General features: G+C 40.2%; 2 protein-coding genes across 2 annotated transcripts in view; both read right to left on the bottom strand.

The window, feature by feature from the left end:
* The window catches only part of LOC109934973 (dispanin subfamily A member 2b-like), a 35804-nt gene extending 27639 nt beyond the window's left edge, over positions 1–8165 (bottom strand). The window contains exon 1 of the mRNA XM_020533656.2: positions 8083–8165. The gene's annotated coding sequence lies outside the window, so the exon portion shown is untranslated. The remainder of the gene's footprint in view (positions 1–8082) is intronic.
* Positions 8166–8432: 267 nt separating this feature from the next.
* LOC109934977 overlaps positions 8433–21803 on the bottom strand; it is a 225473-nt gene continuing 212102 nt past the window's right edge. The window contains exons 7-12 of the mRNA XM_048607337.1: positions 20309–20671; positions 19236–19544; positions 17605–17931; positions 12902–13213; positions 11375–11682; positions 8433–8795 (exon numbers count right to left, since the gene is read on the bottom strand). Of these exons, the coding sequence (XP_048463294.1) occupies positions 11375–11682; positions 12902–13213; positions 17605–17931; positions 19236–19544; positions 20309–20671 (1619 nt within the window). The 3' untranslated portion in view covers positions 8433–8795. The remainder of the gene's footprint in view (positions 8796–11374; positions 11683–12901; positions 13214–17604; positions 17932–19235; positions 19545–20308; positions 20672–21803) is intronic.

Genomic DNA, 21803 nt, shown 5'->3' with positions numbered 1-21803 from the left:
TCTCCAGGTTTAGAGGTAGGGGCACCACAACAGTCCCCATTTTTGTATATATATAAAAAAATTTGAAAATAAGATGAAGCTCCAACACCATGAATGAACTCATCTCACAGCTATCTGGCAATAACGCAGGCATCGAAGAAGCAAGCTAGATTAAGTTCAGGTCGGGGAATATTGCAGCTTACATAAGAAGCTAAGTAATAGGAGTAGGAATAGGCCTCCAAGTCCTCAAGCCTGCTCTGCCATTCAACAAGATTATGGCTGATTTGCCCCAGGCTTCGCACTTCTTTCGTTCCAGCTTCTCCAATTCCCTCAACTCCTTGATGTTTCAAAAATCTATCCACTTCCTCTTCAAATATGTCATGACTTAGCCTCTATGACTGAGATTGAGAATTTCAAACATTCACAACTCTCTGGGTGAAAAATTTCTTTCCCTTTTAAGCGTCCCTTATCCTGCAACTATGTCCCCAGTTTTGAGATTCTCCTCCTAGTGATTCAAACAATACACTGTAAATGAAGGCCCACCATGTCAGTTTGAGAAAAGTGGATTTTGTAAACAAACTGGTTTGATGGTAGGAAGCAGTACTTTGTAGAAATATTCCTTTGATCATATAAAACTGTTTGAATGTGCTGTAAACTTTCTACATTTACATCAGAATGCAGATGTATGGCAGTTATACGTGAAATTGATGCACTCTAGAATTATCGCCTGAAAGCAGCTTTTGATGACTTTGGAGTGACTAATTCCTGGATTATACAACTACTTTTGCTTAATCGTTATACCTTACATATCAATAGGAAACAAAGTCATAAAATTTGCGTCCATAGGTTCAAACGCTGAAACTCATTTTAAAGGGTTTAAAGTCTGAAGGTTTCAATTACAAACGTTGAAACTCAAAGCACAAATAACGATTTTTTAACTTGCAACACATAATTGACTTTATAGTCAAGAGTAAGTACAATAAAATAATTGCTGGAGCAAAAATCCATGGGTAAAAATGCAAAGAAATACTGCTAATAATTCAATCCCGTGCACTCTACTATAATTAACACCACTCTACAGATTTATACATTTTTAAGCATGTTGTATGTTTTAAGTTTTCAGTTGTTTATATTGGTTTAACTTGGATGTGAATGCCTAAGTGAAGAATCCCAAATTAACCCTTTCAAAACTGTGCCAAAATTTTCAGATTTGACAGAGATATCATCATCAGGCAAGACTACAGCACTAAGTCAGTTGATTGAATATAAGCAAAACAATTAAAAACACGTCAAATAGCTAAAGATTGATCAACTGACCCACCATCCTTGAAACTAAAATGAAGGGTTATACTGCACATGAAGAAGGCATTAAGCTTGATGGCCAATCCAGCAACCAGCTCACCGACAAGAAATCTTTCTGTTCACAAAATCAAAATACATTCGGTTTTCATGCCGAATGGAAATCTGGCTTGCTGACAGAAAATCTGCGTCATGATTAACTACCCATGCTTGCATGAAGCCTGATATCAAGACTTCTTGATAAATGGGTCCATACACATTCAAAATTGTCTAAGATAGGCAAATACCAACTGGATCAATGGAATCATTGAAAAAAATATCTTATTCTGGTTGACTGTCCCCAATTTAATTTTTTTTCTTTATTCATTCTCAGGATGAGAGCATCACTGGCTGGGAAGCATTTATTGTCCACACCCAATTGCCCAGAGGGCAGTTGAGAGTCAATCACATTGCTGTGGGTCTGGAGTCACATGTAGGCCAGACCAGGTAAGGATGACAGTTCCCTTTGCTAAGGGACATTAGTGATCCAGATGGCTTTTTCTGACAATTGACAATGGATTCATGGTCATCATTAGATTCTTAATTCCAGATATTTACTGAATTCAAATTCCACCATCTGCCATGGTGGGATTTGAACCCAGGTCCCCAGAAATGTTGTCTGGGTCTCTGGATTAGCAGTCCAGCGATAATAGCACTAGGCCATCACCTCCTCCACAAAATCCAATTTATTAATAATGTGATAGCATTCAACTTGATTAGATCTGCACATGTGTTTGTGCCTTAAACATTCAGACAGTGGAGTGTTTCAGAGTGCTCACATCTTAAAATGAACAGGCTTCCATTCATTCATGCTTTAAGCTTCAAGGGTAGTTCAGTATGATAAGGCTGTAGATATGCGGTGTCTCTTTAATTACTGACAGCCAGTATTTGGATATTAGTAGAAAGAATATATCTTTAATCTACCAATTATTAACGACTTATTATTCTTTAACTACAACATAATGGAGATATCACTGATATTTTCTCGCTGAGTAGTGGGTAAGGCCAGGACCACGAATCAGCATCACCTGGAGAAGCAGGCAACAGAAAGATCCAAAGAGAGACATGCAGATGATTCATTCATATTAAATTTCCAAAATTTACAAGATTCCAGAAATGTTCCATTGGACTGGAAATTCGCAAATATAAGGAAGGCAGAAAACAGAGAACTACAGGCCAGTTACCATGATGCCTATCATGGGAAAGGTGTTCAAAGCAGTTATTCACTCAAACATGCAAGGTAATTGGGAAGGAAACAACATGGTTATGTCAATAGGAAATACTGTTTAACCAGTTTATCGGAGTTATTTAAGGAAGTCAATTGAAGGATTTTACGTTTCAGTTAAAAAGTGTATTGGTGAAACCACATTTTGAATACTCTGTGCAGTTTTGGTCTCCTTATTTAAGGAAGAGTGTAAATGCATTGGAAGCATTTTACTAGATTGATAGCTGGATGACGGGTTGTTTAGATTGAAGTGTAGAAGATCCTGAATGGTCTTTATGCATTGAATGTGGAAAGGCTGTTTCCACTGTAGGTCAGTCCAAAACTAGGGTCACAGCTTACCCTTGTAGCAAAAGATGATTTTTATTTCTTCAGAAGGCAATGCAGCCTTGGAACTCTGACTGAGAAAGTGGCAGAGGAAGGGTCATCAAGTATTTTTAAGGGAAAAAAAATAGATTATTGTTATGCAAGAGAATCTAAGATTATGAGGGGAGGACGGTAATGTGCAATTTGGAACACAAACAGATCATCCACAATTTTATTGAATAGTGGAGCAAGTTCCAAAGGCCCTGGATGGTCAGATTCTGATCTGATTTTAACATGAAATGTTTGTTTGGCTGCTGGTTTACCTGTAGTTAAATCTTTGGAAATTGAGTTAACGTGTTACATAAGGCAGAATCTTCCCAGCCCCTAAACGATGTGGGCTTTAGCAAGTCAGCTGAGAAAATAAGGTGAGCTTGACAGAAATGAGATGCACCCTGTTGACAGAAAAAGGTCTGGATTTTCGAACCAAGTTTTGAACAGCAAGACGAGAATCCCACTCGTGAGCAGCTTGAGGCCTGTATCTTATTAATATGTAATTTCCTATTTTACTACCAGCTGGATAGAAGCTAAACAGTAAGGATTCTAGACGTGAAAGTCACAGTACGAGTGTGGTGCCTCCAGCTCACTGTTTGCTGCTCCAGGCCGACACCTTGGACAGCAGTCTCCAAAATCCTATAGTACACTCCCAGGCAATGACTGGCTACAACTCCATACGCACACACACATGCACCCGTGCACCCTCCCACACCACCAACCATCTATAGAAGTTAGCATCAGACATTTACCAGCCTCAATGCAACAACACATTCATGAATGTGCTCCTGTACATGCAAGATGTGTCACTTATGCCGCCTATGTGCCCTGAACCATGTTTGTTTTTCGTTCTCTCACAATGTGTACCATGCAAAAGGGCAGCATTTGATTGAGTGCACAGCTGGGCTTTAAAAAAGTGATGGCACCAGAAATCTTAGAAATTCCCGACAGAGATACTTCTGCCTCTGTCAAGAAGGAAGACAGTGCGAGTATGGTGTCGCAGAGGTGCAGTGTATTGCTCGTAAGGCCTGTTGTGGAAAATGGTGCAAGAAAATGCACTGGAGCTCTCAGAGAGAAACCTATCTAACACTTAACCAATTACTGGTCAGATTCAGAGTGACGGCATAAAATGGCTCCTTTCAGAAATACAAGTTAATACAAACTGACATGTTGGCCTCGTAAGAATAGCAGTATACATTTACTATAGAGCCTCCTAACTATAACCAAGTTAAGATCAAAAACCCCAAAAAGTATGCTTACAATGTCTTTTCAATTCTTCAACTTCTTATAAAAAGCTATAAAAAGCAAACTGTAAAAGTTACCATGCTAAATCATGTACAGATCTTTTGCCCACATGAGAACTTATCTTTCGTTCTTACATGAGGTAAGATGGTAAAATATTTCAAAACAACATAAAACATCAATTTTTACATGTTAATTTATATTAATACACAATATTGAATACATTGTTAATCAAAACATAACAACTAATTTACACCTAATTACATTTTATAAAGATGTAACTTGAAAACTAACAAATATACAATCATTCTGGGGAACATTTCAAAATATGAAAAACTTTGGAATAATGCAATTGTATAAAATTTCACAAAAATGGCAGGTAGACAAAGATAAAATATCATTCTGAAATAGCAATAATAAAGGTATTTTTAAAGTATTAATTTAGAATTGGCATCACTGACTATTCCATTGGCCTTGCAATGGTTAGGTCAGTATTTATTGCCCAGAGGGCAATTTAGAGTCAGCCACGTTGCTGTGGGTCTGGAGTCACATGTCGGCCAGATAGACAATGATGGTGGATTCCCTTCCCTAAAGGACAATAGTGAGGATTAATAATCTAGTGATAATACCACTAGTCCATTGCCTCCCCCTATGCTTCAATATCCTGAAGCAACATGCGTTCTGGTGTGGCAACATCATTTTAACTGTTAAACCAGTCAAGCTCATCAATTTAATCACTGTTCCATAACAGAACATGATCCAGGATTACATACATTCATGGATATTTCTCCGTTTATCTGTATAAAATAGAAATAACCATGCTATACTTCAAGAATTATGGGGTGACAGAAATGAGGTCACATTTAACATCAATCTCTATTTCACTGGCCTGTCAGGCCGCTTCAGAAGGCACCAGGAGCACCAAGGGAAAGTTGATGATCAGAGACCAAAGACTTTTTAACAAGTCTGAAATCCTCCGTTTTGTCCCAAAATGAGCAAACAAACATCAGATTAGAATCAAACGAATGAAAGATTGTTTCTGACAATCCAACAGCTTCTATGGGGTAACAGGTGTAGAGCTGGATGAACACAGCAGGCCAGGCAGCATCAGAGGAGAAGGAAAGCTGACATTTTGGGTCTGCACCCTTCTTCAGAAATGGGGGAGGGGAAGGTGACTCTGAAATAAATAGACAGGGGGGAGGCGATGATGGAAGGTGGATAAAGGAGCAGATAGGTGGAGAGAAGTTGGACAGGTCAAGGAGGCGGGAGCCAGTAAAGGTGAGTGTAGGTAGGGAGTTGGGATGGGGGGTTGGTCAGTTGGGAGGGAAGACGGACAGGTCAAGGAGGCGGGGATGAGGCTACTAGGTAGGAAGTGGGGGTGGGGATTGGTTAGTGAGTTGGGAGGAGGGCATAGGTGGGAGAAAAGACGGATAGGTCAAGGAGGTGGGGACGAGCTGGGCTGGTCTTGGGATGAGGTCACGGGAGGGGAGATTTTGAAGCTTGTGACATCCACATTGAGACCATTGGGCTGCAAGATTCCCAAGTGAAATATGAGGTGCTGTTCCTGCAGCCTTCGGGTGGCATCATTGTGGCACTGGAGGCGGCCCAGGATAGACATGTCGTCCAAGGAGTGGGAGGGGAAGTTGAAGTGGTTCATGACTGGGAGATGCAGTTGTTTGTCATGAACCCAGCGTAGATGTTCCACAAAGCGGTCTCCAAGCCTCTGCTTGGTTTCCCCGAATATAGAGGAGGCCACATCGGGAACAGCGGATACAGTATACCACATTAGCAGATGTGCAGGTGAGGGGCAGGTGTAGCACTTCCTGTGGTGCAGGGACAAGTGCCGGGGCTGGGGGGAGTATGGAGCAGACGAGGGAGTCATGGAGAGAGCGGTCCTTCTGGAAGGCAGATAAGGGTGGGGAGGGAAAAATGTCTTTGGTAGTGGGGGCAGATTGCAGGTGGCGGAACTAGCGGAGGATGATGTGTTGAATCCGGAGAATGGTGGGGTGATATGAAGGGACAAGGGGGATTCTGTTTTTGTTGTTATTGCGGGGAGGGGGTATGAGGGATGAGTTGCGGGAAATGCGAGAGGTACGTTCGAGGGCGTTTTCGACCACTGTGGAGGGGAATGTTGCGGTCCTTGAAAAGCGAGGACATCTGGGATGACCGGGAGTGGAATGCCTCATCTCGGGAGCAGATGCGGCGGAGGCGAAGGAATTGGGAATAGGGGATGGCATTCTTGCAGGAAGGTGGGTGAGAGGAGGTGTATTCTAGGTAGCTGTGGGAGTTGGTAGGTTTGAAATAGATATCAGTTTCCAGGTGGTTGCCAGAGATGGAAACAGAGAAGTCCAGGAAGGAGAGAGGTGCATTGGAGGTGGTCCAGGTAAACTTAAGGTTGAGGTGGAAGGTGTTGGTGAAGTGGATGAACTGTTCAAGCTCCTCGTGGGAGCACGAGGCGGCGCTGATACAGTCATCGATATAACGGAGGAAGAGGTGGGGTTTAGTGCCAGTGTAGCTTCGGAAGAGGGATTGTTCCACGTATCCTACAAAGAGGCAGGCATAGCTTGGGCCCATGCGGGTACCCATGGCCACCCACTTTGTCTGTAGGAAGTAGGAGGAGTTGAAGGAGAAGTTGTTAAGGGTAAGGACGAGTTCGGCTAAGCGGATAAGCGTGTCGGTTGAGGTGGACTGGTCCAGCCTGTGGGAGAGGAAGAAGCGGAGGTCTTTTAGGCCATCTGCATGGGGAATGCAGGTGTATAGGGACTGGATGTCCATGGTGAAGATGAAGTGTTGAGGACCAGGGAATCAGAAGTTTTGGAGGAGGAGGAGGGTGTGGGTGGTATCACAGACGTAGGTGGTGAGTTCCTGGGCAAGAGGGGAGAAAATGGAGTCGAGATAAGTGGAGATAAGTGTGGTGGGAGAGACAATGGGTCGACCAGGGCAGTCAGGTTTGTGGATTTTGGGAAGGAGATAGAAACGGGCGGTACGGAGTTGGGGAACGATGAGGTTGGAGGCTGTGGGTGGGAGGTCACCTGAGGTGATGAGGTTGTGAATGGTTTGGGAGATGATGGTTTGGTGCTCAGGGGTGGGGTCATGATCAAGGGGGCGGTAGGAGGTGGTGTCGGAGAGTTGGCTCCTGGCCTTGGCGATGTAGAGGTCAGTGCGCCATACTACAACTGCGCCTCCCTTGTCTGCGGGTTTTATGGTGAGGTTGGGATTGGAGTGGAGGGCTGCACGTTCTGCGGGGGAGAGGTTGGAGTGGGTGAGAGTGGTGGAGAGGTTGAGATGATTGATGTCTCGAATGCAGTTTGAGATGAAGAGGTCGAGGGAGGGTAGGAGTCCTTAGGGTGGTGTCCAGGAGGAAGGGTGTGTTGGAGGCGGGAGAAGGGGTCAGTAGAGGGAGGGTTAGGCTCATGATTAAAGAAGAAGCAAGCGCGGAGTTGGAGGCAGCAGAAAAACAGTCCGACATCCGGGCATGAAGGGTATTCGTTGATGTTAGGGTGGAGGGGGATAAAGGTGAGTCCTTTACTGAGGACTGACCGTTCGTCCTCAGTGAGGGGGAGGTCTGGGGGGATGGTGAAGACCCGACAGGGCTGGGTGCGAGCGTATACTCTGGAGCTGCTGGCTGTTGGGGGCGGTGGGCGAAGCGGCGTCGGCAGGTGAGTCCTCGATGTTGGCGGCAGTAGCGGCGTCGGCAGGTGCGTCTTCAATGTTGGTGGTGGCGGTATCAGCAGCGGTGTCGATGGCGTTCGCCGTACCGGAAGTGGTGTACCCGGCAGCAGCGGATGTGATGTCATCCGTGGAGTCCGTGGGTGCCTCGACAGTGGCCACATGGCCAATGGCGGCGGGTACATTGTGGCATAGGTCCTGGGTGGGGTTGGGCGTTTGAGGGGTGGAGGAGGCCTGTGTTGGGTGGCAGGCACCAGTAAGTTTAGTATACTTACGGTTTTTAGGTGTCCAATAAGGCAGAGTAGAATCGTGAGTTCAGGTTGTGGATCCTGCGCAGAATGAAAAACAGGAGAGGTCCTTTGCTGGTCTGGGAGAGGGAGGCTCTGAGCTGGGGTAGACTTGATTGTAGGGCCAGAAGATGCCAGCGCATTGCTGCGAGTGTGTGTTTGAGGGGTCGCAGAGAAAAACATTTTTGGAGGATCTTAATGTTCTGTATGTAGCGGTCGTCACGGTTGGGGCCAAATTGGGAAGGCCTGAATGTAGACTGTAGTCCATTGGGGATGACCCGGTTCCATATGCAGGTACTGAGAAAGGCAATGTGGCTGTAGTACCTGGTTTGCTTCAGTATGTGGTCGTGCAGTTTCGGGGCCGAAGAGATTACAAGAGGGTTGCAGTGGGACAGAGATCCACTGAGGTCTTTATGGAGGAGGAGGGTAACTTCTTAAAGGTAGGCATCTTTAAAAGAGGCTTCTATGGGATGTTTCCTTCAGTGTGAGACAAAATATCAAATTTTTAATTCAATTTCACAGTTTACACCTGAGCATGATACTTATAGAATTCCTGTTGAGGTGCGGTTTAACAGATGGTAATTAGTATTCGTTTACTTCAATAAAGATTCCATTCTTAATATGCACAACTTTATTTAAAGTGCAGTCTATTCCATGAAACAGAATATCTTTCAGTTAGATGTTTGTGTAGGGTAGAAAATCTGGAAAAATAAAATTGATATAGGTTAGCATTTTGTACGTACATAAAAAAAAAATTGGGCTAACTTTTCAACTTGAATAGTAACAAAAAAAAAATTCATGCTGCAATAATCATGCTGAAAGTAAAATAAAAATAATGGAAGCATGAGATTGTCCACAAAATTAATCCCAGAATTTGGATAATACTTAGATAGAATCACCTATTCCAAATATTATTTTCTAATTCAATTTTCCCTTAACAATGGATTGCTATTGGGACGTTTTAAAAAAAAAAAAATCCCTTTGACAAAGCAGCAAAGGACAAAGGGGTTGTTAATGGTGGAGAGAAAGAAAATGATTTAAGACTGCTTTGAATTAAGATGTACTCTTTCACACCTTATTTTACACCCATTTTACATCTCTTTATGCACTATTAATAACTCGCTTTCACTCCGGGCCTTTGCTTCTGTCAAAAGTACATAAAAGAACACAAACAATTTCCAACATATTTTAGTTCTGAAAGAATCATAGCAGACATGAAAGGTTAAACTTTACTTCCTCCTCCAAAGATGCTGCCAGACCTGCTGAGTTTCTCCAACATTCTGTCTTTGTTTTATGTGCAGTAATTTGCCTTCCCTTAATTTTTTGAAAACCCTAATGAAACCAGAGCTGCATATACACTATAATATCCAACTGCTTAAAATAAACATTTCAGAAAACAAATCACTATTCTATTCATATTTCTATTATGTTTACTAAACTCTACTGCTTCCTGACGGCACACTGCTTCAGTTACAATATTTGCAGCAATGGCAGCTGGATAGATGGAGTTAGGACATAGATCTGTCATAATGTTATTGAATTACAGACAGCTAATCTGGTCGATTGGTCTGCTTTTGCTCCAAAATTTAAATCCATATTTTTGGGAACAGGATTCTTTGTCAGGTGCAGGTTTCACTTGTTCAGAATGGTCTAAAGAAAAGTAACCCACCATAAGTGCATCAGAACTTTTCTTTATTTTTTATACCCAGGTTGAACCCCAGATGCCAACACATTCTTCCAAGCAGACAGACTTTGTAAGTTTTCATGTAAATCTTCTCCTTATTCAACGTTCCTCATTTAGTTATTCATTTAATCGTCAGAAGTGGCATATAAATCACAAGTGCAGAGTACCAGTAAAATACCACTTTTGTGACAGAAAGATGGAAATACTTGGGGAGGAGCTCAGTCTGCCAATTTCATACATGAACGCAACCAAAGTATCTACTTATACAACTTACTAACTTACAAGTAAAACAAAGCCTCTGATTTTGTGATAATGGGCCAACGTATAAATATATGTTGAATAAAAGTACTCTTAAAAAGTACATTTCAAGTTCAGCTAAGGTTGTAAAATAGAAAACATGATAGCTGATTTCCCACAAATAGTAACATGATAATGACCAGGTAATCTATTTTTTGTGATATTGATTGAGAAATAAACATTGACCAGGTCACTTGGGCATAATGCCCCTGCTTTCATTGAAATAGTGCCATGTGATTTATTAGATCCCACTGAAGGGGCAGACACATCCTTGATTTAAAGTCACATCCAAAAGATGACATCTCTGAAAAATACAGCAATCCCTAATAATGTTAGCCTTGGCTATTGTACTTGAGCACGGGTGTGGGACTCTAAACAACACCTGCTGACTCAGATGTGAGACTGCCACCACCTCAGATATTGGCTATAAAAAAGACTGGATGGAAAAAGAAAACAGGCATTAGCTTCTAATAATCAAAAACTGCACTACACAAGTCAGTGGTTGAAGGCGCTGCAGTATATACAGCACCAACAATATGTAGTAATTGTTTTATGCCCTGGAGTATTCCAGGTATTCCAAAGCAGTGACTAAAACTGTTCTTTCCAGCAGCCTTTGAAACAAGACTTTAGCGTACTTTTGTTAGCAACTAAAATCATACCACAAAAGAAGTCAGGATTTCTATGACAGAAATAAATGTGATTTAACTGAACTGTTAATATCAAATCACAACCTCTTAAGATCTTAAGAGTTTAGGGACTCGATCTGAAAACACACAGCAGAGTGTTTATTATTACAGTTAAGTGCAGTTTACAACAAAACGCTAATCACGATAGCACTTCTGAGGGTTTGTTATCCTGAGATTGTGCACTTCCTTTAAAAACTTGGTGCTACATTATTTAAGTTCTAGACATAAGAGTGCAACCCAGAGAAGGTTTGCCTATAAACCTCAAATAGTTTCCACAGAGCATGGGTTGTACCATAATTCTGTCCTCAAACTGCAATTTGTTTTTTAACTGCATTTGTTGCCATGATGTACAAATTGGAGAAAAAAAACTGTTGCATCTGTTAATTATAGTGTACTTTTGTACTTAAGATTTTTATGTTGGTTGAAGACCACAATGGTAGAATCTCAAGTTTATATAGTGCTTTTAAACCAAAGAATATCTCAGTGAGCTAAGATAACTTGACAGAGAGCACTGCTCTCAACATCCATTAGTTGGATTTATCATGTTCAATTGTTCAAAATTTGCCAGTATTTAAATCAAATTATTAAGGAGCACTGAAAATGCAGAACATACCTAAACGTGCAGAACGTATGTCTTCTCTACAATATCATTAGTTTTAAGGTGCCGAACTTCACAAGTGTACTCTGTTCTGCCTTCAACTACGTCAATGGGCAAACTTGTCACTGTAGAGTAAAGCCCCTTCTCATCGATTTTGGGTGTTTCTGTGTTTTTCTCATCCTTGCATTCTGTCCATCCCTTGCTCCAAACAACCAGTATATCCACGGGACAAAAATGGTCAATCTTGCAATAAAGAGTAGCCTTTTCACCCTTTTTGGGATGAGCAGGTTGACACTCTATTTCTGACACTTCAGGAGTCACAGCTATGAGAAATGCCGAAACAAAAAGTAAGTTTTCAAAGGTTCCAACTGTAACCAGAGACCATTTAAATAAATTTATATTTATATTATTAAAGGCTTAAATGATTTTTCAGTAACTGCTCAAGTTAAATAGTTATGTTAAGTAGTATCATATGTTTACAATCAAAGTATATAGGAAAGCTAGTTTAAACTTGTACTAAGTAACTTGCACTGATCTGATAAAGCAAATGCTTCTCTCTTCAACCAATAGCTTATGTTGTAATAATAAGTAAGGATGTTGTTGCTCACTGTGACACATAAAGATCAGCAATTTCGGATGTCTACGCATGTCTAATTAAATAGGGAAATCTGGAAGATGCTGGTACCCCTCCACAGACTGCACTGGTGCAATCTTTGCTAATCTGCACATAAATCACTGCCATCCCATATGCTGAGCTAATTACTCACTATTCTCACCTCCTTCTGTCATCCTTACCTTACCTAGTCCAGCCTACATGTGACTCCAGATCCGTAGCAGCGTGGTTAACTCTCAACTGGCTTCTGGGCAATTACAGATGGGTAACAGATGCTGGCCTAGGCATCGACACCCATATCCAATGAATGCATAAAAAAAAAAACTTTTAACGTGCCAACATTTTCATCCATTTTTAATCAGGAATTACTGAATTGTAATGATATACTACGTGGTAGTCACCACTCAGTATTCTATCTGACACTGATAATTTTACAAGTTTGGAGTTTCATTTTTCTCAAAATAAAATTAATAGTGCAGATTTTTTTTGAAAGCAGTTTTCTATCTTCACATCTTTTATGTTAATCCTTTATTTCTGCCTAAACCTTTGTTTTTGTTTCTTGTATGATTTATATGAATTATATTTCCTTTTTTAAATAAAACTTGCGCTTTGCTGTCAGCATGTGCTGGTGATAATCCTTCGATCTGATCAATTGAACAGCCTCTCCATTAGTTGGCTGGCTCACAAATGTCACCAATTCCCTGTAGACATCACCCATTTCTAACAATGCTAGAAGAAAAGTGATAACCCAGCTAAACTTTTACAAGCAACTGTATGCAAGGTGAATGCCAAAACCTGTTCATTCACTACTCGGTAAGATAGAGAGCAGTGTCTTTGATGCAGCATTATACTTTTATTTTTACAGAAATTATTAATCAGATTAGGATTTTCTAAACATATGTAAACATCAGGGCACAAGATCCACTCACCTTGGAGGGGCAGGTGAATATCTCGTTTAAATGTATCACCTTTGTCATTGTCTTTATACTGAAGGAATAATTCTCTTTCAAAGTCTTCTGCAGTCACGAAAAATTTCAGACGCGCATCTACCTTGTAAGTGTTTTCCGAGGTAAGTATAGGCTTTGTTTTTGTGACTCCATTGTTAATTAACTGACACTCTTTATACCATTCAACTGTAACATTTGGATGGGAAATTCCAGAAACTGAACAGGACACAGATAAGTCCTTTCCATATGAAGGGTTCTCTGGCTCCATCATGAACACCGAAAATTTGGGTGAGCCTATAAACAGAGAGAAAATGACACATTTAATAGACCCACAAAGCCAAAGTAAGTCACTCCTACCTGCCAATAAGTTTTCTTTATTTCAAGTTTGCAGATTATGAATATTTCTGACAAGGCGATCATTTGTTATTCACCTCTTTTAACCATCAACTAGGGACAAGCTGCAGCATTTAAGTTTCCTTTGTGTTGTTAAGTAAGGCATTTAGGATTTTATCCAGTTGTAATGAAGGAATGGCATTAAATATCCAAAAGAAAAAAAAGTGACAGTGCAGTCTATGTACACACTGTACTGTCCTTCTAGGTGCTGGGCAATCACAGGGTTGGAAAGACAGTTGAAGAGGCCTTGACAACTTTTGCAGTGCTTCTTGTACATATACATACCACAACCACAGTACACCAGTGATGAAATAGTGTCAGTTAACAGTTCTCCTGGATAGGGTGCCAGTCAAATAGCCTGTTTTAGCTTAGAGATTCTTTAGTTTTGCTACAGCATCACCAATACAGACGTGGACAGTATTCATCCGCACAATGCTGACAGATGCCTTCTAGGTGGTGGTGAAGCTCTGGGAAATGACTTGAGTACTCAACTGCATGTCCACCCTCTGATGTGCTTATTGGCTATGACATTTACGTGGCTGATCCTGTAGAGCTTCTGGCTGCTGGTCATTCGCTGATATTTATGGTGAGGATTCAATGATTTGATTTGATTTGATTTATTATTGTCACAAGTACCAAGACTCAGTGAAAAGTATTGTTGTACATGCTAACCAAACAAATCATACCTTAAATAAATTTACCAGTGCAATAGAACAGAATGCAAAATATAGTATTACAGCTACAGAGAAGGTGCAGAGAAAGATCAACTCTAATATACGAGAAGTCCATTCATAAATCTAATAACAACGGGGAAGAAGCTGTTCTTAAATCTGTCGGTATGTGTTTTCAAACTTTTGTATGTTCTGCCCAATGGAAGAGGGTGAAAGAGAATATAACCAGAATGGGAGGGGTGTTTGATTACATTGGCTGCTTTCCCAGGGCAGCAGTATGTGTAGGTGGAGTCAATGGAAGGAAGGCTGGTTTTCCTGATGGATTAGCTAGTGTTCACAACTCTCTAATTTCTTGCAGTCTTGGGAACAGTAGCTGCCATACCAAGCTGTAATGCATTGGATAGGATGCTTTCTATGGCGCATCTATAAAAATGGGTAAGAGTAACTGTGGACATGCCGAACTTCCTTAGCCTTCTGAGGAAGTAAAGGCATTGGTACGCTTTCTTGACTGTAGCGTCGACATGGATGGACCAGGACAGTTTGTTGGTGCTCCTTCATTTTGTTGACATCGGGGGAGAGACTGTTTTCTTTACACCATGCCACTAAGTTGTGTGTCTCCTTTCTGTACTCTGTCTCGTCATTTGAGATCTGACTCACTACGGCGGTGTCATCAGCAAATTTGTAAGTGGCGTTAGAGCAGAATTTGGCCACAGTCATGAATGTATAAGGAGTATAGTAAGGGGCTGAGTTTGCAGCCTTGTGGGGCACTGGTGTTGAGGGTTATCGTGGAGGAGATGTTATTGCCTATACTTACTGATTGTAGACTGTAGGTCAGGAAGTCGAGGATCCAACTGCAGAGGAGTTGCAGTGTTCTAGATCTCAGTGTTTTGAAATGAGTTTAGTTGGAATTATGGTGTTGAAAACACGGCTAAAGTCAATAAATAGTAGTCTGACATAGGTGTCCTTGTTATCCAGATGTTCCAGGGATAGAGCGTAGGGTCAGGGAGATGGTGTCTGCTGTGGACCTACTGTGACAGTAGGCAATTTGTGTCAGATCAAGGTGGTCTGGGAGTTGATGTATGTCGTTACTGACCTCTCGAAGCACTTCATAATGATGGCTGTCAAAGCCACTGGGCAGTGGTCATTAAGGCACGCTGCCGGAATTTTCTGTAGCACCGGGATGATAGTGGTCTTCTTGAAACAAGTGCGAACCTTGTATCACAGTAAGGAGAGGTTAAAGGTATCTGCAAATACTCTCACCAGCTGGTCTGCACGGGATCTATCCCAGTCAGTCCCTTTCTGTGGGTTCATCCTCAAGAAGGCTGATCTGACGCCTGAGGCGGTGACTATGGTTACACGTGCACCTGAAGCTGTTGGGACAGGTGACATCATTTCACTGAGCCTCTGTTCAAAATGAGCATAGAATGCGTTGAGCTCATCAGGGAGGGATGCACTGTTGTCAGCAATTCTACTTGGCTTCGCTTTGTAACCTGTTATATCATATCATATAAGCACTGCCCACAGTTGACATATGTTCATACGGTTAGTCTGGTATTGTCTCTTGGCATCCCTGATGGCAATGATGACAATGTCATTGCATTATAAGAGGTCATGGTTAGATTTCCCCTTCATATTAGACATTAAACTTTTGAGTCAGAAGTAAGCAAACCTTTCCTTGTTCATACATACTTTGCTCACCTTCACAAGCCAAAAGTGAAGCAGAAAAAGTTACTGACATTGACTAACTGTTCCATGATTAGGATACTCAGAATCACAGAATCCCTACAATGTGGAAATGGCTATTCGGTCCATTGAATCCACACCTACCCTCTGAAGAGCAGCCCACTCAGACCTACACCCCTACCCTATCTCTGTAACCCTGCATTTTCCATGGCTAATCCACAAAGCTGCACATCACTGGACACTTACGGGCAATTTAGCATGGCCAATCCACCTAAACTGCACATCTCTGTGGGAGGAAACCCACACAGATATGGGAAGAACATCAGTGTGCAGTTTGCACAGTCCCCCAACGGTGGAATCAAACCTAGATCCCTGGTGCTGTGAGGCGCCATGTCACCAACTTCACAATAACATTAATTAAAAACAATTATCTGTGACAAATTCAGTTATTCTTATTCAGAACAAAGAAGGGGACAGAAATATATCATGGTACAATTAAAATGTTTTAGCATTTCAAGTACAATTCAATTAAACCTTTTCATAAGTCCCAGAGGATTAGAAAACACCTTTGTTTAGAAAGGGAAGGAGACAGCTAGCTTGACATCTGTTATTGGGAACACGTATTATAAACATTTATTATAAAGGATGTGATAGCAAAACATTTAAAATACATAATATGATCAAGCAGAGTCCACACAGTTTCCTGATGGGGAAAATCATGTCTGACAAAATTTAGAATAATTATTGGATGAGAAACAAGCAGGAGAGGAAAAAAAAAACGGAAGCAGTGGGTGTAATATATTTTTACTTTCAGAAGGCATTTGATAAGGTACCACATCTACTGAATAAGAGCCCATGATTTTAGAAGTAGCATATTAGTATGGACAAAGGATTGACCATCTAACAGAAGACAGTGTTGGATAAGAGGACATTTTCAGAATGGTAAACTCTAACTAGTGGTGTGCCACAGGGATAAGTGCTGAGGCCACAATTATTTAAAATATATATTAATGACTTGGATGAGGTAAATGTTTATACTACAGCCAAGCTGGCAGATCACACAAAATTGGTCGGAAGGCAAATGGTGAGGAAAACAGAGTCTGCAGAGGAATATAGACAAGTTAAGCAAATTGGTAGCTGGAATATAATATGTGGAAATAAGAGGTTAGGCAGGAGGAATAGAGGTACTGAATATTATTTTAATGGAGAAAGACTGCAGAAAGCTACAGAACAGAGGGTTTTGCGAGTCCTTGTCCATGAATCACAAAAAGTTAGCATCCAAGTTTGGGGGTAATAGAGAAAGCAAATTGAATGTCTGCCTTCATTTCAAAGGGAATGGAGTGTGAAAATTTTGCTAAACCTATACACAGCATGAGTCAGACCACTGCTGCGATACTGTGAACAGTTTTGTGCTTCTTATCTAAAGAAAGATGTACTTGCATTAGAGACAATCCAGAAAAGGTTCATTGGGCTGATACCAAGTATGGAGGGTACTATCTTAAGAGAAGAGATTGAATAAATCGGACCTGCGATTGTTAAAATATAGGAGAATGAGAGACGATCTTATTGAAACATTGAAGAATCATATGGGACTTGATAGCCTTTGGCATCTGCCCTATTTCACCTCGTGGGACAGTGCAGCACAAAAGAGCATAATCTTTAAACATCAATTTCTTCCGAGGGTAGCGATTCTGTGGAATTCTTTACCAGAGAGGGCTGTTGAGTCTTGGTCATAAAGTATATTCAAGGCTGAGTTAGGCAGATTTTTAATCAGCAAGGAATTAAGGATTATGGGGCAAAGGCAGGAATGTGGATTTGAGGATTATCACATCGATCTGATGCAATGGTAGAACGGACTCAATAGGGTGAATGGCCTACTTCTACTCCTATGTCTTATAGTTTTATTTCATTTAATCAAACAGAATACTTTTAACTCACCTTTAAGGGTTAACTGGAAGTATTTCTTAATTGGTTTGGTTGAAGATTTTGAATGGCAAACTTCGACTCTATATTCAGCTTGATGATCATCTGTACTCGGTGTTAAAGTTACCATGGTGACTTTGCTGTGCAGACCATCTTTACAGGATGATTGTTCCTCAATTTTTTCATGTCTTACAGGAGTGTTAATTCTCACCTCATTTCTGAACCATTCAACTTGAATATCGTCTGGATAATAGTCACTTATAGTACAGGTTAAAGTCAACTCTTTCTCTACTTCAGGGATGTCAGGGTTGCATGTAATTTCAGATACTTTAGGATGGGATACTAAAATCAAGAGAAACATTAAGAAATACATTTTTCTGGTTTTCATTTCAGACATCAGTACCAAAAATTATGTAACAAACTATTTTAAATTTATTCAATTTAGTAATTGGAAAGCAACAAATATGTGGGCTACTAATACTAATTATTACATTTATATGCAAAAAAAACTTAGTATTTTATGTTAACTCAATTCTCTTGGCTAGTTTATTATGACAAAACCTCACAAAAAATATTTCCTTTCCAATTAAAAGTTGCATTTTAGCACCAGAATAACTCAGCTTATAAAGAAACAACGTTGTAAGAAGCTCAATCATCCTAAGAACTGTCACCAGGATATTGGCACATCACCTGAAACTGGATGACACTAACCCCTAACACTGCATTTGCAAGCTATTCAAAAATGCCAGTTGTGTTTTACCTAATTGCAAACAATGGCTGTAGATACAATAAAGTAATTTTAGTACTTATACATTTAGAAATGTCATCAGAGAGCAAAAAAAATTGCTTTTCTGTAATAACGTAGCATTGAAATGATAAAATACAACATTATTGCTTGAACATCACTTTTAATGAGACACTGGCATCACTGGCTGTGCCAGCATTTATTGTCCCTCTCTCAATTGCCCAAGAAAGTAGTGGCGAGCTGCCTTCTTGAACCTGTGCATTCATTGTGCTGCAAGTGGTCCTACAACCTCATTGATGTTTTTGAGAAATAAGGTAGTGCGCTCATCCCTGCCATTTCTGTGATGCTAGATCTATCTTTAATATGACCAGTATAACAATGTAACTAAACTTTCTTGCACACAATTTTGTCCTTTCACCCCTTCCTCTTTGGCTGCAATATTTTACATGCAGCTTTTCAATGTTTAAAATTTATAAACAAGTGATCTAGAGAACATAATGTCACAAAAATACACCACTAATATTAAAAGGTTATTTCATTTTGATGAAAGTGATCTAATTTTACCATAGAGTGAGTAATATGGCAAATCAGTATAACTCGTGTCTTAGCTGGAATTCTCTCTTAATAACTTAAAAAAAAGTGAAATTATGTTACAAACCTATTTGGGGTGGTTACAAAGTGACCTAACCATTCTGTATCATTAAAATGCATCTAAATTCCAGTGACACTGTTCTGCTCATAAAAACAGCCAACTGACTCTTAAATTCAAGCGTCCTGGCCGAGGAAACAATATTTATTTCAGTGAATACTTTATAAGAAATCTGAAACCAATATGGTTGACTTGTAAATAAAACAAACGTTTTTATATTGCAGAAAGGCTTTTAAATAAGAATAAACTTACCTAAATTTTCAGGAATATATTCTGCAAATCTTGGATACATAAGGCTCTCGTGATCAACCTGGCATTTATATTTACTCTGTAGGTCTGATAAGGTTGGAGTAATTGTAAATGAACTGGTAAATTCGTGCAACCCAAGCTTGGAATTTAGATCAGTTTTAGGTGTTTTTGATTCCACTATAACATCATCTTTCAACCAATGGACAGTAATACTTTCAGGATAAAATGAATGCACTCTGCAGGTCAGAGTCAACATTTTTCCAATTACAGGGTTCACAGGATCACTTAAGATGGCATCAAGAGAAGGAAAAGCTGGAAAATATAAAACGTTAGAACATCACCTCATACATACATTCACATATATATTGCCTGTTATGAAGAACTCTCATTTTCAGTGATGGCTAGGTAGAGTACTTCTTAATCAAATTGTGGCTCCATGACTCGACATATTATTCTTTCATCTTTGGTAACTAGATTTTAAAACATTTAAAACGTTAGGATTAATGTAACCCATTTTAATGGCTAACATGCATCCTACACGAGCAAACTTGGAGTTCTCTCAATACAGCTTTCAGTGATCTGGGATCTAAAGTACAAAACTGCTGACACACTGAATAATTTCATCCAGAGGGCACATGACAGATAACTAATTTAAGAAATTACCAGATTACAATAGTTGGTCACAAACTCTCAACTGAAAATTTGGAAGTGCTTAATCCTAGAATGGAAATTTGTGCTGTTTTCTAGTATTGAAATTCTTCACATCGATACAAAGAAACATGAATTAGGAGCCACAGTATACCAATCAGCCCCTAGAATCTGCTCTGTCATTTCTTAAGATCATTGCTAATCTGTTGTAACCTCAACTCTGCTTTCCCCACATTCCCATACCCTTTTGACTCCCTTGTCGGTCAAGAATCTGTGTAACTTTGCCATAGAAATATTCAAGGACCTTGCCTCCACTGTGGAAGAGAATTCCACCAGCTCATGACCCTGAGAGAAAGAGGAAAATGTGAGATCATCTTTAAGAGAGACTGAAATTTTGTCTTTAAAGAAAGAAGTGTTTAATGTGTTACCTTTCACATTCAGTTGAACCTGTTCCTCTACTGGATTGCTCAAGCCAATGTGTTCAACTGCACAGAAGTACTGACTTTTATCTTCTTCTTGGATTGTTACATTAAAACGTATTGTGCTGTAGACACTGAAAGTGCGGTCAGAATAATTAAATCCACTCATATAATGGGAATATTTCTCTGGATATATATTTCTTTCATTTGCATTGTCTAAAACCAGCAAAGGGATTTTCTTTCCACGCTCATTTTTATACCATGTGATCTTTAGAGGGCGTGGCTTGAAAAAACTTATTGGACAAGTCAGCATCACAGAACTGTTGTGCAGCACCACAGGTGGCTTAATTATGTGTGCCAACTTAGGAGGAACTGAAGAGGGAAAAGAACAAAAAACAGTTTTAATTATATAGAACTTCTAAACATTACAGTTTTTTTTTAAAGCCATACATTTTTCACCAAAACAAATGCGATCAAAAACAGTGCTGTGACCATTTATTTTAAGGCTTTCTAGTGCTCTTTGGAAATCATTCAAGTGGTCTGCTCTCTATCCTAACCCATGCTGGAGTTCTCGTTTGTCTTTCAGTTGTACTAATTTGGAGACATGGTAAAAATGCCATTCCAAATTCAGGAAAGGCAAAATGTAACAAACATAATGTCACCCAGAGCCCAGTTCATAACATGGGAGCAGTAGGAAGCAATTCATTCCCATAAGCCCATTCTGTCATTCAATTAAATCACGGCTTATTTGAATCTTAAAGCGATCCATTTATCCTGGCTTCACAACCCACTTCCTACAACAGTGATTATAATTAATAAAGTACTTCTGAAGTATAAAGTGCCTTGGCATGTCCTTAGATTGTAGAAGTGGCTTTTTTCCTATACCCTTGCCTAGCAAAAACACGTCAAACTCAATTTGGAAAAGTTTTGACTTGACCTAATCTCATGCAAACAAGGAACAAAAGGAGGCAAGTCAGCCCTTTGGAGGCTGCTCAGCCATTCAGTAAGATTATGACTGACCTGATTTTAAACTCTACATTCTTGCATACCACTGATGATTACATTAGGAATGAAAAATGAAGTATATATCTTGCTCTGTATTAAAAACACTTGAAGATCCTGTAACCATTGCCTTTTGAGGAAGGTTATTCCAAAGACACTGAACCCTCAGAAGGGGAAAAAAAAAGTTTCTTCATGTCTGTTTTAAGTGTACAACCTCTTACTCTTAAACTATGACCCCTTGTTCAAGATTCTACCACAAAATGAAACATCTTCTTGACATCAACCTGGTCAGATCCCTGCAGGGTCTTATATGTTTTAATCAAGTCATTTCTGATTTTTCTTTATCCCAGAGCATAGCTTTTCTCCCATAAGGCAATCTGGTCAATCCAGGTATTGGCTTAGAAAACCTTCTATGAACAGCTTCCAACTCATTAAGAGATAGTAGGAACTGCAGATGCTGGAGAATCCGAGACAACAAGGTGCAGGGCTGGATAAACACAGC

This window comes from Rhincodon typus, chromosome 17 (genome assembly GCF_021869965.1).
Source record: "Rhincodon typus isolate 14 chromosome 17, sRhiTyp1.1, whole genome shotgun sequence".
NCBI classification, from domain to species: domain Eukaryota; kingdom Metazoa; phylum Chordata; class Chondrichthyes; order Orectolobiformes; family Rhincodontidae; genus Rhincodon; species Rhincodon typus.
The sequence above is the reverse complement of the archived record's forward strand: the minus strand, read 5'-3'. Positions and strand labels throughout refer to the sequence as shown.